At 46.6% G+C, this 16,899-nt stretch overlaps 1 protein-coding gene across 1 annotated transcript in view; it reads left to right on the top strand.

Moving 5' to 3' along the window:
* The first annotated feature begins 456 nt into the window (after positions 1-456).
* LOC135217535 (uncharacterized) overlaps positions 457-16,899 on the top strand; it is a 30,477-nt gene continuing 14,034 nt past the window's right edge. The window contains exon 1 of the mRNA XM_064253501.1: positions 457-553. Coding sequence (XP_064109571.1) covers positions 457-553 — 97 coding nt within the window. The remainder of the gene's footprint in view (positions 554-16,899) is intronic.

Below are 16,899 nucleotides of genomic sequence, written 5' to 3'. Positions count from 1 at the left end.
AAGCCTATTTTATTTTTATATATTTTTTATTATAATAAACGCTCGCGCGCTTGTGGTCTTTCGGCGGTAGCTCTTACCATTGTTATATACACCTATCAAAAGTATATAAAACTACATTGCTGGGTAGTTATTTTATAATCTAAAAATAATATATAATACAATAGAGTAAAATCATCTCTAAAACACGGTCTTCCAAAATTAGAAAGTAAAATTGGTATTATGAAAGGTGTTAGGTCTTCCTATCCCCCCCATACCCCCACGTGCTACTTTCCCCCTCCGTCCCTCCCACTTACCTGAGTCTACGGCGTTTGTTTTGGATGCTGCTGAAAGTCGCTGCTGTGGGAGACATCCTCTGTTTTGGGTAAATTTCACCATTTTCACTTAGTTTATTCCTGTTTAACGACTTTATTTTGAATTGAAACCGCGTATTATTGTTGAGGTGCGCATTTTAAGGTCATGTCATTCGAGGAGTTTGCTGAAAATAGGCCTCGAGTTGAGGCCAGGTTGGGTTTACACATGTTTGCTTTGTTTGGGCGGAAGGTGGTTTCGAAAGGTGGGTGAATTGAGCCTTATGCCCGTCGAAAAAATTGCATAATACGCAGAAAACCTGCTAGTGATCTTCCACTAAAAACAGGGTAGATCTCGATTAGAAATATAAGAAAGCAAATCATATAGAGAAATAAAAGAAGATAGGTACTACTCAAGAAAGACTTTGTCAGATGCATCGGCGTTGACCTACCTTCCAGAAAAAGTACTTTAACACATCCTGACGCCGGAGATGGACACCAGTCACGATTCATTGGTGGTGGAAGCAACACTTGGAGACCTCTACTGAGTTTTCCCCTAAAGCACAAAATTGGGGAAACGACCGCCTTGTATCCATCGTGGAGCGACTAGGGTAAACAATCACAAACAATCCATCGTCATCACGCTGGCCTGGTCTTATTCACTCGATATTTAATTGATGAAAAAGAATACAATTACAACTTTAAGCATACCATTCAAAAGATTGAAGTTTCCTTAACATAATGTGGTATATGAAACCGCCATACGAACTATGATAGGCTCGTGAGCTCTTCGTAAAATGTTTTCAAGGCACTTTTGAAATCCAATATGGCGGCAATCGTGTGGCTGGCCGGTCTAACCACAGACAATCCACCATACTTCCCAGCCTTCACAGCACTCATTTGAACAATGTTAGGATATATATGTAAGAGTTATTGATTTTACTCAAGATTGCAGTTGTAATCAGCACAATAAAACAACATTTTGTTGCCCATATTAGTGAAAGTATGAAACTTTTTAGGCGCAGGATATTGGTACGGCAGCCGTATGGCAGTGAATTGCGCATGCGTCAATTTCAGACTTCCTGCCGTACAAATAACATAGGGGGAAACACCAGCGACTACCAACCCTTATCACGGTGGACAGGTCTTATTCACTCGATATTTAATTGGTGAAACAAGAATACAATTACAACTCCAAGCATACCATTCAAAAGATTGAAGTTTCGTCAACATAATGTGATATATGAAAGCCCCATACGAACTAAAGTAAGCATGTGACGCTTTTCGTAAAATATGTTTTCAAGGCAGTTTTGAAATCCAATATGGCGGCTACCGTGGGATGTACAGGTTCTGATCAGTGATGACAATCATCTTTCCCAGCCTTCCCAGCAATCATTTGAACAATGTTAGCGTATGTATGTAATGTTTATTGATCTTACTCAAGATTGCAGTTGTAATTAGCACAATTAAAAATTTTATTGCCTATATTAGTGAAAGTATGAAACTTTTTATTCCAGGGGTCATGGTTTGAATTGATATTCATTTTTACCTTGTAATTGGTGGTTTTATCTTTACTGCCATCACAACTGAAATTCCACAGTGCTTATTTGATTGTTATTATACATGTTTTGGTCTTAATTCACTCCAAATTGCACTCTAACTACGTTGCGGTTCCTGGTTCCTAAGCGCTCTCTCCACAAACACAGTTACGGGCAGCAGACGACTACACTCTTTATGAGGTGCAGAGCTTTATTCCCTTAATTGTTTACTTTACTCATTATTTAGTTTAATTAACTTTTCTTTGTTACTTCAAAATCTTTATTTAATTCATGTCTATTATCCCTTTTTTGCAACCAAAATAACCCCCCAAAATTACAAATATTTCTGATGGTGGATTGTCTGTGGTTAGAACGGCCAGTCACTCGACTGCCGCCTTAATGGATTTCAAAAGTGCCTTGAAAACATTTGTTCCTTCCGATACGTAATACAAACCATCGGTCCTTTAACAATAGGAAGTAGCTAGCGGCAGCTGGAACGGTCGTAAGCTTCGACAAGGGGGGGAGAACGGTAGTTAACTGCTTGTCCGACAGTCGCGCGCCGCGCGACTGGGAGGTAAACAAATCACTTTTGCTTTCGGGGCCGCGGGTGTGAAGGACGTGTTCGTCATCGCTCTCTCCCGCCCTTCATCATCGTCGTATGCTTTGTTTATATTGTGTTTTCTACTAATGGTTTGTTTGACTTGAAAATGAAACTGTAAGTACACTGTTTTCATTTTCATTACTTAATTATGAACCCTTGAATTATGTCTCGGTGCCGAGGGCGGGCGCGCTCGCGCCGAGTCAGTATTTGGGTGGCGAAAGGGTGTAATTGAAAAATGTAAGTACTTTTTCATTATATTTTTTTGCCCTGTGCGTTCGTTTACCGAGAGTGTGAGTGCGCTCGGCACGAACTTTTAATTTTGTATATAGAATGCAATGAAAGTGGATTCGCAAAAATTGCAATATTCTTTTCATTTTCATTTATTGATTGCATGAATTTAATCTGATCAATTTTCGTTCTTACCCGGGAATTGATCCTTACACGATTTTTTATGTGAATGAAATCGCAAGTGCAGTATTCTGTTTCATTTTCATATATATTTTATGATAGCTCATATTATTGGATCAAGTTTCCGTTCTTACCCGGGAATTGATCTTTTCTCCTTTAAGTTCTATGAAGTGAATCGCAAGGGCAGTATTCTGTTTCATTTTCATATTACTTTTCACTGCGGTGCGGGGGTGGGGGAAGCGAAGGTCTGCCAGGAAGTTGGTAGCCGATTCTTCGTCTTCCTTCCTGCCCCCCTGCCTCAGCTTCTTCATTGTATTTTGTATGTGGGGGCTTCCTTGCGTTCGGTGGGGCATGTCTTTCCCCCCGTGCGTGAGGGAACCCCTCTTACTAATCTATCTATGTTACCGCAGGTGCTACATCGTGGGAGACGACCTTGAATGTAGATGTAGATCCTCACGAGGTTTGTACTCGTTGTCGGGGGGGGGGGGGGTGGGGGCGAGAGTGCTCCCGCAACGAGCCCTGTGTAACGTGTTGCATTCGTCAGAGGCGCAGTGGTGCTGTACGAGGACACAAGAAGTCATGGCGGAAGTCCAGTGACTCCTTTGGTAACGGACGTCCAGTTGTACTCGGGGTCTTCCGTCCGCTCTGGGTGGGGTTCTCTCCCCCCAGCGGCGCGAGGAAGCCCCTCTAATTAACCCGACTGTTGCTTCCGCAGGTTTGCCATCAGCGAGGACGACCTGGGACAGGTGAGAGTCGCTGGGACTGCAGGGGTTGATTCAGCGGCGGTTGGCGGGGTCGGCAGTGGTCACTCATGTACTAGGTAACCACTACAACAACCACAATCTCGACACCAGCATAGAGATGTCACCGCACCTGGGTGTACACACCACATGTCATGTCGGTAACACCCACGGCTGCAATCCAGAACCAATTCCTGCCGTGCCAATCAGGACGGTGCCACCGCCACCTGGGTTCTTTGTATTGCCGACCCCACCCGGACTGCCGCTGCCCAAAGAGTACCCCCTGGGACCTGCCGCCAGTGCCGAGGATGACGGTAGCTGCCGACAGGACGCCTGTCTCTCCTGTGGTACCTGCCGTGCCTGCCGTACCTGTTGCTGTCCCAGCCGCTCATTCCCTTTCAGATCATGGTGCCTGCTGCTCATTCACTTTCAGATGTTCCTGCGGTTCCTGGACCTGTTCCTGTTGTTCCTGCTGTTGGTGATGCTGTCACAGTCTCAGGTCTTTCCGGACAGGTGCAGTCGGGCCCTGTTGCTTCGGCAACTGCCCCGGCTCCCTCCTGGATGGAAGACCTGACGTCTGTCCTGCGGAGCCCTGGCGAAGAAGAAGAGAGAAGAGGAAGAAGGTGTCGTCGTCGTCTTCTTCGTCGTCCGCTGCCCCTCCTCCTTCCCCTTCTTCGACTTCTAAGGCCAAAACAGCCGAAGAAGAAGAAGGTTGCCTCCTTCTCCCCCCTAAGAAGACTCCTGCGGGATCTTCTAAGGGGCCCGGCTCGCTCAGGCGAGCTGGGGAGCTCTTCTGCTGGTCCTCCTGTTCCTTCGGGAACGGGGCCCGTCTTCGCTTCTTCTGCAAAGAAGAAGTCGACGGGGACCAGAGGGCACCAGCCTCGGCTGGTGCGTCCTCACCTGGTGCTAGCGGGTCTGCCGCTAAACCAGGTTCCGTCTCGGCCGCTTTCTCGTTCGTTGCGAGAAGCACCGAGTGGACGCTCTTCCAAGAAGACGTCCAGCCAAAGTTTTTGACGCCCGAGCTCGCTCGCCGTCAAGACAGCGGCGCGGAGCAGAAGACTGGCGAGAGTCGTGCACACGACTCTCGCCAGGCCAGTGGACGCTCCTCCGCAAGCGATCAACTGGCTGCTCGGTCTAATAACGTGACGGTCGCTGATCAGCCACGGGTTGAGGCGAGGAAGGAGTCCCCGCGGCCGCCGGTACCAGCCACGGCTGGTACCAGCGACTCGACGCGCCCGAGAGGACGCTGGCCGTCTCGACGCGACACAGAGCCTAGCAGGTCACCCGTCCGCCGCTCCCGATGGGGACCGGGCGGAGACGGTGACCAGCGGCAGCTCGCCTGACGCTAGAGATCGGTCTCGACGTTCTCAGCCGAGCGGTAAGGCTAGGCCTGCTGCTCGACCGTCACCGCGGGTTTGACGATCAGCAGCAGCCCTCCACGCACGCTGGTCCTGCCAGCGAGCGAGGGGGGAGCGTCAGGTCTGCCTCTCCCATAACGGGTTGAGGCGAGGAAGGGGTCCCCGCGGCCGTCGGTACCAGCCACGGCTGGTACCAGCGGCTCGACGCGCCGAGAGGACGCTCGCCGGTCTCACCGTGACAGCGAGCCTAGCAGGTCACCTGACGCCGCTCCCATCGGACCGGGCGGAGACGGTAACCAGCAACAGCTCGCCTGACGCTAGAGATCAGCGTCGACGTTCTCAGCCAAGCCAACCTCTCGCCTCAGGCGAGCGGCAAGGCTAGGCATGCCTGCTCGATCGCCACCCGCGGGGTGACGATCAGCAGCAGCCCTCAATCCACGCTGTCTGGTCCTGCCAGCGAGCTAGGGTGGAGCGTCAGTTCTGCCTCTCCTGTACTTCAACCTCCGGGCTACGCCCGGGAGGAGCGATGGTACATATGAGTGATCGCGAGAGGTGCGCCGCTCGCGACCCCGCTATGACGCCGTATGGCCAGGCACGGTTCTAGGATCGACCAGGACATACGCGCAATTAGCTGGAGGCGACCGTCAGGGGTCTGCCGCTCTTCCTCCTTCTGAAAGGAGGAGTATCTAGGGATCTGTTCTTGTTGGAGGGATGGACGGTCCTACTCCGCAAGACGCGGTTACTCCCGAGATACAGAGGAATTTGCAGAAGTCATTAAGCTGATTCGTCAGCATAATGACCCTGCGGAAGGATTGCCGCTCCCACCAGCAGAGCCCCACGTCTCTGCTCGAGAGTCGTTTTGGGGCCCGAGAGGGAACCCAAACCGACGGTGGGTCTGCCGCGATCGGAGCTTGCCGATTCTGTCTCGAACCAGTGTCTCGTCTCCGGCGAAGAAGGCTCTCTCAGTTCTGGCCGGTCGATCAAGCTACTTCCACCTCCTCTACTGCGACAGCGGCTTTTTGTTCTACGTGTCTTCGGACAGCCGTATTTAAATACTCCTTCGGATCCTCCTGAGAGGTTCGACCTCGACGAGGACTGGAATGAGTCGGAGGACGGTATCGGCTCTCTCCTGTCAGGTGTCGATCAGCCCCACCCAGACGACGTTTCACAGTGGCGGCAGACCCTTACCTACAGTGAGAGTTCGTAACCCTCCGCGGGAAAACGTTTTCTCCTGACGATACGTTTTCCCAGACTCTGAGAGGCCATCGCCGCAAGGCGATGGCTGCTCCTACTCTTCTCCAACTGCTAGTTCCACTGGGAAGGCGAGCGAGTATCCAATTCCTTCCCCATTCCCTCTCTCCTTACGGCTACGAGGGAAAGGGGAAGGTATCCTACAGAGATTTCTTTGTAGGATCCCCCACGTTCGGGACTGCGCTACCGGGGGGACCTTCGGGTCCTACCTGACGTAAGCCCCGGTCGTTGAGGAGGAATCCTGCTCCATTCTCGATTTCTACGGGAAATCGAGAGGACCACCAGCCGATATCGTTTGACGAATTCTGGTGGGGGTTTTCGCAGACTGCTTAGAATTCTACGGAATTTCTAGCGCATTCAGAGTGTTCGAGTTTTTATTACGATCTTCAAACACTTACGCGAGATCACGTCCAAAGTGAGCGAGACGAGAATCCCCGCCATATGTTACACGATAATCGGGAACCTCGCCTATGCTCGAATTCCTGGAATTTCTAGGCATTGTGAAGAAGACTGCTGCTGAAAGAAAAACTATCACAGTAGGCGACCAACCTGAATAGAGGAGATCGGACGGGAATATCCAGTTTGGCTTGAACTATCGTCTTAGTATTCTGTTCACCATTGAAGCTTTCCTTCGAGGAAGACTTCTCCTTCACTCTCTTTGATAGAGAACGAAGGTGGTCGATCTCCAATCCTTATTTTGTTTTCTTGAAGGAAAGAATTTAGGATGGAGATCGTTGTTCAGAATCCTACAAATATACTACGTATATTAACCTCGCGACCTGAGTCTGCTAAGCAGTTGAAATTGTCCGAGGGGTAGGCGCATATCCTAGTTATTCTACGGATTGCGACTTAGACGAGAAGTATTATAATTGAACTGCAACTCGGGGTTGCCTGCAACCTCCCAGGAGTTTTCAGTTTCAATTTTATATACTTATGGTTTTGTCACGACAACACCATTTCAACTTTTATATTTACCGAAATTCGTTTCGCCTAAATATAATTGCCCGAGCATATATTTTATGCTCGGTAGTTCTAGCCGAACGCATTCCTTCGTGGAATAATGGATTACCTGGCAACTCAGGATGACGAGTCAGCAGGCTCAACCACTGCGTATTGAACTGCCTGATATAAGCAGCTCAGTATCAGCTGGGCCTCCGAGATTCACGGTCATGTATGTCTCTCTCTCCCCTGCTTGATTGACTACCGAACCGTATCTCTGCTAACAATCATGGACTTAGGTCTCTGATTAACGGGGATTCTCGCAATAATGAAGGACCATCTACTGCGGTGACGCTAGATTCCATCGCCTTCGACATTGCGAGAATTTTCAACAGAGATATCTCTTGGACTCTTTCATCTTTTCTGTTTACCGCACGGTAACAGAAGTCTGTACAAGTCTCCCGCTGCATCGCACTGCGATAATGCGAATGATTTGCAGACATCTGAGTTTGTCTTCAAAATATCTCGTATTCTAGGTGTACAATTGTTCATTGTTCAACCGAATACAAGATGTGTCAGAAGACATCGCCTACTCTCCGACCTGACAGCTCTACCTCCAAATGTTCAGCCCATGAGAAGCAGTTCTTCAGGCGGCTTTCACCTGTGTTTTCATTACTGAAGAACGCCCCGCTTTCATTGCAACTACGACTTCTCACCGGACAGCAATGAAATAGCGGGTAGCGTTTTCAGTCATTGTAAGCACAGGTTATGAATCTTGAGATCCTTCTCTCGATTCATATGTGAAGACGTAGGTTGCATTCAATATCTACCTTCGTCTTCAACGGTACATAGTTGTTGTTTCTCCTTAGCTGAGATTCAACAAACATGAGATGTTTTACCTTCAGGGACCTCGGTCTCTAGAAGGCAATTTGACTTTCGCCTGTTGGGTACATGCCTTAAGAGAATCATCACCTCGCTGTCCGGCAATGGTGACAACAAATACATCATTGGTTTGGTCTCTCGGCGGCATAACCCTTTAAAGGCGAAGGTCACGTGACTTACTCGGATGCTTTGACAACTTGCCTCCTACCGAACGCAGTCGGTCGGCAGCTGTCAGAGCGCCCGAGTCAGTTACGAATTACGCTGTTGACTTAGTTCGGTTGTTACACAGCAACCATTACTTCGTTTTAATAGCTTGTCACAGTACCCATACCATTGACACCCACCATGGAGTGTCGGTGTCCTATCCACTACCGAGAACTTCGCTGCATGGGGATAGGAGGATGCGAGAGACTTCGTTGCTAACGGACAGACCAGTATGGGTACTGGACATCACCGAAGTAGAGAAGAGGGATAGGTCATGCGACTATTTCCTTCTTTTCCTCTGAGGAACTGCATGACTTCTCCTGCGAAGTCAGGCACCCAGGGATGGGGATCCGTGACGCTCGATTTCGTACCGAACTTCGTAGCGAAGACTCAGAACCCTTCGGTCCCTGACGATTGGTTCGAGTCGTTCACAATCCCCTCCCTAATGGACTTCACCGCCTTCGATGCGAAGGAGATGCTGCCTTGTCCACAAGAACTTCTCCTTGGCGCAGGTACTGAAGGCAGGGGTCTGGTCCAACCAGACCACATGCCCTTCCTTCTACCTTTCGGGATATTGCCCACAGGTCCTTGGATCTTTTTCCTTGGGACCCGTGGTGGCTGCTCAAACACTTTGTGTAGCGAACCCAGACCCTCGCAGGCTGAACAGCATCGAGTCCTGGTGTGACCGTAAGAATGGATGGTGAATGAGATGTGACTGGCTCCTCTTCCCATCTTTTTCTTCCCCTCTACCTGTGGTTAGAGGGACACGGTCGTCACCCTGCTGGATAAGGACAAGATGCAGGTGAGCTACTCAACAGAGCCCCATCCTATCCCTTTCCACTAGGGATAGGAGCGATATCCACCACAAATTCCTCCAAAACAAGGGGGAGGGGGAGGAAGTGGATGCCAGCTTGAGACAACCCATACTTTATGTTGCCTCTTGCAAACAGGAACAAGTTCTTGCTTGCTGGTACGAAGAGATACGCTTGCCTCTCTTTTAGTACTCGGCCCAGAGTCTGACCATGATCCTGCGGTGCACACCCGATCAATCGGACAGAGGCTTGGATCCCTCCCCTCGCTCTTACGACCAGGGAGGCATTCCAGGGATGGACGAACACCAGTCTGTTCATCAAAAGACTCAGATTCCTCCCACCAAGAAGTGAGTCTTCCTATTGTTAAAGGACCGATGGTTTGTATTACGTATCGGAACAAATGACAATTTGTCGAAAATTGCATTTTTCCTAACTATACAAACCTGAGGTCCTTTACTATAGTCCCTCCTCATGCCACACCTCACTCTGCGTATTTTGCATGGGCCAAAAGCAAAAGTGATTTGTTTACCTCCCAGTCGCGCGGCGCGCGACTGTCGGACAAGCAGTTAACTACCGTTCTCCTGCCCTTGTTCGAAGCTTACGACCGTTCCAGCTGCCGCTAGCTACTTCCTATTGTTAAAGGACCTCAGGTTTGTATAGTTAGGAAAAATGCAATTTTCGACAAATTGTCATTTTACAAAGACCTCACACGCTTTTTTAGTTCGTATGGGGCTTTCATATATCACATTATGTTGACGAAACTTCAATCTTTTGAATGGTATGCTTAAAGATGTAATTGTTTCACCAATTAAATATTGAGTGAATAAGGCCGATCCACACGATGACGATGGATTGACTGTGGTTGTTTACCCTATTCGTAGTTAATAAAAGTAAATCTTTTTATTTTCTAAAGCGTCTTGGAGGTAGTGTGGCGCTGCATAGAGGACTGACTTTTTCTTATTAAACTTTGTTTAATCTTAAAAGTTGACTTTAATTTCTAACTTTGGAGAAAATACTTACTTCGAAAGGAAAGTAGAGGTTTTGAGCTCCTGCTCTCACCAACAACTTGTGACTGATGCCCATCTCCAGGGTCAGGACGTGTTAAAGTACTTTTTCGGAGGGGGGCTTCACACGCGGTGGAAACTGGATCAGCTAGTCCAGTTGGTTGTTTCCCCTACTATGAGATTCAAGGCCTCTGTAACACGGTTTTTTCGCAATAACTTTTTATCTATGACATTTCATAAATATAACGCTTATTCAGAATACATATTATAACAACACATAAATTTTTTTAGTGTATTCTGTACTACGTAGGTTGAATAAAATTTGGTACTTATAATGTAAAAGTGACCTTTTTTGAAGATGGGCCAACTTACTCAGAGAAAAGGTTTCGAACGCACTCGTTACGTAACTTATGACAGCATTTCTTCCCTCTTTCTCGATGGATGATTGGCTATACGTAACGAAGGCTAAACCTCTGGCAACAATGACATACAAATTTAAATACAAGCAAAGCAGTACACCTTTATGAACTCTGGAACCTCTCCACTGCTAATTGTCATAATGAAACAAACCAACAAAATATGTTAATAAATACAAAAACGCTTCGATTATTAGCCTAACTCCCAAAATAAGTTTCCAGAGAAATTACAGTCTACTTTATAGGTCACAATCAGATTGACAAGATGTAGGGAATAGTTGGTAATTATCAAAAACATAGTAGACAAGCTTGATTGATAACTGGTATATCCAATGTCAAGCAATTTTTATTTTTTGGCTATCTACCTATTTACTGAAAAAATAGCCGGTACCGTTATTGGCTTTAAACCTTCACCAATAATTATCGTCAGAATGGTGACTTTCATGAGGCTACCCACTTTTTTCGCCTCGTTATAATTCAGGATAATACTGAAGGCTACCATGGGCATTGTTGGATTAGAAAATTTAACTTCTGGCTATAAAAACTAATTTCTCGAGTAGTTGTAAGAGTGCTAAATGATCCTCAAGGATCCCAGCAGTTGGTCTAAACGGTTTAATTCCTGGTGTATTACTTGCTATACTGTTGCGGGCACTACTGCTACAGTAGTATTGCTCATGCTAGCACTGATACCTCACCCACATCTATGTATCGTTCCGCCATTCAATAAAGTCTTGGGTTTCAAAGCCAATGGAGTTTCTGTCTGGTGGATGGGCGGGGCAACATTTAGTCAAAAGGTGTTTGTTTACCTTGCTTACGTAATGAATGTTTTTCGACTCTTGGCTCGTAATCATTGGCCATGGCGTTCGGCTAGATCATTTTTACTCTATAAAAATTAAAACTATCGGGTTTGTTTTAGGTTTATTGATAATGCTGGCAAAATTTGTGTGTGGTTGTAAAATATACATATGTCAACTTTCAGCTACATCCGATGCTTTGACAAGGAGCAAAGTCCAAAAAACCGTGTTACAGAGGCCCTGAATCTCATAGTAGTTGTCTTAGTAATGCAATAATGATAAAATGCTCTAATATGTATATATACTACAAATAGATACGCTAATTTCACTTACTTCCCCAGTTTTGTGCAAGTCTTATACCCAGTTTGAAGGTGTAAACACATACTAATTGGCAACACTTATAAACAATAGAAGAGGGCGAACAACACCGTAGGTACTATTCACAAGCAAAACTGTTGATATTTGAGTCAGGAATCTATTTACTTTTTCAACAACAAATATTTTCATTTTAATAATCATGAATATGTAAAAAATTTATGCAATGCATGACCTTTTACTGATGTTTAACTATTTATTTAAATAATTATCTAGTGCATGCTTCTTCTTTATTACGAAAAATCGTGATTTTCCTTGGATGTGCCAGACTGTTGGTGTCATTGTTGACGATTGTTGTGAAGAAATTGCCCCAACGTCTATGGGTACAAGTGGTGTGCGGATTTAGCACATGGAATGGAAAGTTTGACACAAGACACTCCACAAACAACAAGATGGCGTCAATCTTCTACATTTTTGGTATTTTAAGTAAAAATTTCGGAAGTGTCATGGAGGTATGTTTGCACTGCGCATGGCTGAGACTTTCATTAACTTCTGTTTAATCTTGAAATATGACCTTTATTTCTAACTTTGGAGAAAATACATATTACTTTGAAAGGAAAGTAGAGGTCTCGAGCTGTTGCTCTCACCACCAATGACCATGACTAGTGCCCATCTCCGGTGTCAGGACGTGTTAAAGTACTTTTTTCTGAGGGTGGATCAACAAACGGCCAAGACTGGATCAGCTAGTCCACTCGGTTGTTTCCCTTAATGTCAATTTAAGATTAAACAGAGGTTAATGAAAATCTAGCCATGCACAGTGCAAACTTAGGTAAAACTTTACAAAGCTTGCGCGGCCTATTTAAGGTGAAACACCGCTGTGCGGGCAATTGCACGGACAAATGAGCCACTTCTTCACTCATATTTAATAGGTGAAACAAAGATACATTTCAATATATAAGCATACCATTCAAAAGATTGAAGCTTCATTAACAAAATGAGATATATGAAACCGCCATACGAACTAAAATAAGCATGTGAGGTCTTTGTAAAATGTGTTTTCAAGTCCGTTTTTTAATCCAATATGGCGGTGTATCGTCTTGTACACCATCCATCATACACTGGCAGACACATCCCTTCCCAGCGCTCATTTGAACAATATTTGCGTATACAGGCAGTCCCCGGGTTACGACAGGGTTCTGTTCTTGAGAGGCGTTGTAACCCGAAAATCGTCGTAAGCAGGAACATCACCAAAAATCCTAAGAAAACCTTACTTTTAATGCTTTGGGTGCATAAAAAACTATGTAAACTGCATTCTTATTGCATTTTGCATCTTAAAAAAAAAAAAAAAATATTGATTATTTTGCATTTTTGGCGTCATATTTCTTCTGCCAGATGAGCGTTGTAGGCGTTGTAACCCTGGAAATAATTTCGGAATGTCATAAGCTGAACCTGTCATGGGGGGTTCCGTTCTTGAGATGCGTAGTAAGCCGAAAATCGTCGTAAGCCAGAACATTGTCAAAAATCCTAAGAAAACCTTACTTTTAATGCTTTAGTGCATTCAAGACTATGTAAACTGCATTCTTATTGCATTTTTCATCAAAAAACCTTTTAATATTGATTATTTTGCATTTTTTGTGTCATATTTCATCTGCCAGATCAGCGCTTGTAGGCGGCGTAACCCTGGAACATGCGTCGTAACCATGGAAATAATTTCTGATGAATATATAATTGAAAAGTGTCGTAACCTCGGAACGTTGTAAGCCGAGACCGTCGTAACTCTGGGACTGCCTGTACAGTGTTCCCCCCGTATTCGCGGGGGATGCGTACCGGACCCCCCGTGAATAGTTAGAATCCGCGAATGTTTGGAACCCCTATAAAAGTGCTAAAAACAGCCTATTTCGTTAGTTAAAACTTAAGAAAAACCACTAAAAATTTTCATACTTGGTTTTTTTAATAGTTTTACACAAAAGTGCATTTAAGATGAAATTGATCACAAAAACCAGGAATTTGTGGATATTTCTCATAGAAAAAACTACCGCGAATGTGTGAGTCCGCGAATAAGGGGGGTCCACTGTATATGTAATGTTTATTGATATGTATTACTCAAGATTGCAGTTGTGATCAGCACAATAAAACATTTGTTCTTGCACGATAAAGGGTAATGCATCGCTGTGCTGACAGGCGGGAACACATGTACCTCTGCGTGGACACTTTCCCAAAAAATAACTTTAGCCACTTCCAGTTTCCTGAATTAGATGCCAGTCATAACCCAACCAGTGTGGAAACAACAGATCAAGACCTCTACTTTCCTCTCAAAGTAAGTGTTTTCTTTCAAGTCACAAAATACGTAATGCCATAATTTCCGGTTAAACACAAGTTAATGAAAGTCTAGCCATGCGCAGTGCAAACTTACCTCCATGACGCTTTCGAATATTTACTTATAACACCTTATGTGTAGAAGATTGACGCTATCTTGGTGTTTTTATAGTCACTTGTGTCCATAAACTTTCCATTTCCTGAGCTAAATCTGCACACCACTTGTACCCATAGACGCTTGGACACTATTCACAACAATTTAAATGACAAGGTGTATCGGGTCTGGCCGGGAAAACGTGTCGATTGCAGTAGATAGCATATAAGTAATTATTGTTTCTACACGTTATACAAACCATCTGTCCTTTACATAAGGAATTACTTTCAGTGCCAGGTGGAACTTGGTTGTAAGATTTTATAACATGGTAGTTCGGCAGTAACTGCTTGCCTGATAGTCGGGAGTCCTGCCCCGATTTGATGTAAACATTCCACTTTGCTTTCGACCGCCGTCATGTGCAGACATTCTCTCTCTGCCCGCTCCTGTCGTGAGATTGCCAATTTCTTTCTTATTTTTCCTTTTTGATATAATTGTGATTGTTTGCCTATTTGTGTGGTTGTATGTCACAAATGCAAGCCCATGAATCATATAAGCCTGCTGTCGTCATCTTCTGCCCCCTCCTCCACTTCTCCTTCCGAGGCTGCCCAGCCGAAGATTAGGTCTTGTTCAGGGACTTCTAAGGGCCTGTCTCATTGTCCCGGTGAGACAGGTAGGCCTTCCGCTGGTCCTCCCGTTCCTTTTGGAACGGAAACCACCTCTCCTTACCCCAGGGAAGAGCAAGGCGGGGCCCACAGAGGTACCAGCTGTTGCTGGTACCTCTGCTCCCGCCTCTAGAGGTTCCGCCTCTGGACCAGGAACCATCTCAGCTTCTCGCCAGCAGTTTCTTTCTCCGAGTGTACGGTCACCTGCTGGTAACCATGCAGCCAGAGTCCAGGGCGCTGAGTACGCTCACCACCAGGACTCGCCTAGCCGGTGATCGTTCACGTAATGATCATCCGGTCCCCAGGGTTGACATGACGGTCCCACTGGACCGTGCACGAGGAGAGACTGGGAGGAGGTCCCCCGGTCCCCACGACCGTCGATCACACCAGCGGGATCAGACGGTTCGGACAGCCGATAGCGGTTCCCCTGACGCGAGAGATTGATGCTATCGTCGTCGGACCAGCACTCCTCCATAGGGAGACTGCTGGTCTACACCTGCAGACCAGTCATCACCATGGGTTGGTGATTGCCTGCAGCCCTCTCTGTCCACCGGTTCTGCCGGTAGACAGAGCGGGAGCGCCAGATCTACCTCACCTGTCCCTTCAACTTCCTCGGGTACACCAGGAGCGATGAAAAGAGGTGATCCTAGTAAGGCTCCGTATAGGACACACAAGATTCTCACATGGTCACTTGATGTCAACACCACATGCTGACCCAGTGAAATGTAACAATGTCAAACACCCATGACAGTACAGCATTTGCTTGTTGAGTGCCCAAATTGGACCCAGCAAAGATCTATTTATCTGCGGAGTTCGGAAATGGAAAGTATTCTTGCTGAAAGCAGGGAATTTTCAATTAATAAAATCAAATTTTTTAAATAAGACTGGTTTCTTGAAGATTTTTTTTTTTTTTCTCCTTTTTTTTCTCAGGATTGATCCCTGAGAACCAGCCGGAGAAGAGTCTACTTGAGACTCAGAGGTCTGGAAAAACTAACCCCATTATTAATAATAACACCAGGAGCGGCGAGGCGACTATGGGGTAACGTGAGGAGTGCGCTTCTCACGGTCTGTCCACGAGAATGTTATGTGCCCGGTTCGGCCCTAGGACCAGAGAGGTCATACGCTCAAGTGGTCAGAGGAGATCATAGGGGGGACTGACAAGGTTCTTACTTTGAAGGAAGTGTGTCTCGGGAGGGGGCTCGGCCTGGATGGACCAGCAGTCCATCACCTCGGGACGCAGTCACCCGAGATACAGAGGTCATCGCTCTGATCCATCAGCACAATGACCTTGGGGAAGTATCGGTGGTTGCCCCCTCTGACTGTCCATCATGGTTAGATGCGTTCTTGGGTCCAAAAAAGGAACCCAGAGCGTCCGTAGGGCTTCCATGGTCTTCCTTGGCTGACAGTGTGCTGGACCAGGTGAACTCTCTTGTCTCAGGACAAGAAGCCTCGCTTAGGTCTAGCAGGTCGGACAAGTAGCTTTCCACTCCTCTGCCTTGTCAACGGCGCTTCTACATGCCTTCGCTGACCCTTTGCCGACCAAATAGGTTGACCCAAAGTTAGCCCACCTAACTCCGGGCTTGCCTCTGCAACATCTGCTGTCGGAGAACCTCTGGTTCACGCAGCAAGAGGCAATGGCCTTGGAGTCTACCACTATGGCAGCCTTCCAGGCCGTCTCTTGGCTGGATTTGTGGTCCCTTCCTCCTTCGCTTCAAGAGGTGAGCATCAGCCCCCCCTCTCAGCCCCCCTCCCCACTTGCTGCTTAAAGGTGGGGGGTGCCTGGCGAGCCATTGGGCAACATGTCAGGCACTATGGAGCCGAGACCTGGGTAATAGATGACCTTCAGAAGGGATATCGTCTCCCCTTCGAGTCGAGGCCACTCTTCACTTCCCACCCAGTCCAACACCAGACGTACGTTTCCGGTTCTGCCAGGGACGTAGCACTCAAGGAGGAATAGCAGATGATGCTGAGCAAGGAAGCTATAGAGATCATGCAAACACTGTCACCAGGGTTCTACAGCCAACTTTTCTTGGAGAAGTCTATGGAAGCTGCAGACCGGTGATAGATCTCTCTCATCTGAACCGATTTGCTCACCAGACTTGGTTCACAATGGAAACGATATGTTCCGTGCTTGATTCTATCAGGGAGAACGATTTCATGCTTTTTTGGCTGGTGAACCTGAAGGATTGAGTATTTTCAAATAGTCCTCCAGGAAGTAACTCCGCTCTATCCTCGATGGGACGGTGTTCTAATTCAGGGCACTTTGTTTCGGACTCTC

Source organism: Macrobrachium nipponense, chromosome 7 (genome assembly GCF_015104395.2).
Source record: "Macrobrachium nipponense isolate FS-2020 chromosome 7, ASM1510439v2, whole genome shotgun sequence".
Taxonomy (NCBI): Eukaryota; Metazoa; Arthropoda; class Malacostraca; order Decapoda; family Palaemonidae; genus Macrobrachium; species Macrobrachium nipponense.
The sequence above is the reverse complement of the archived record's forward strand: the minus strand, read 5'-3'. Positions and strand labels throughout refer to the sequence as shown.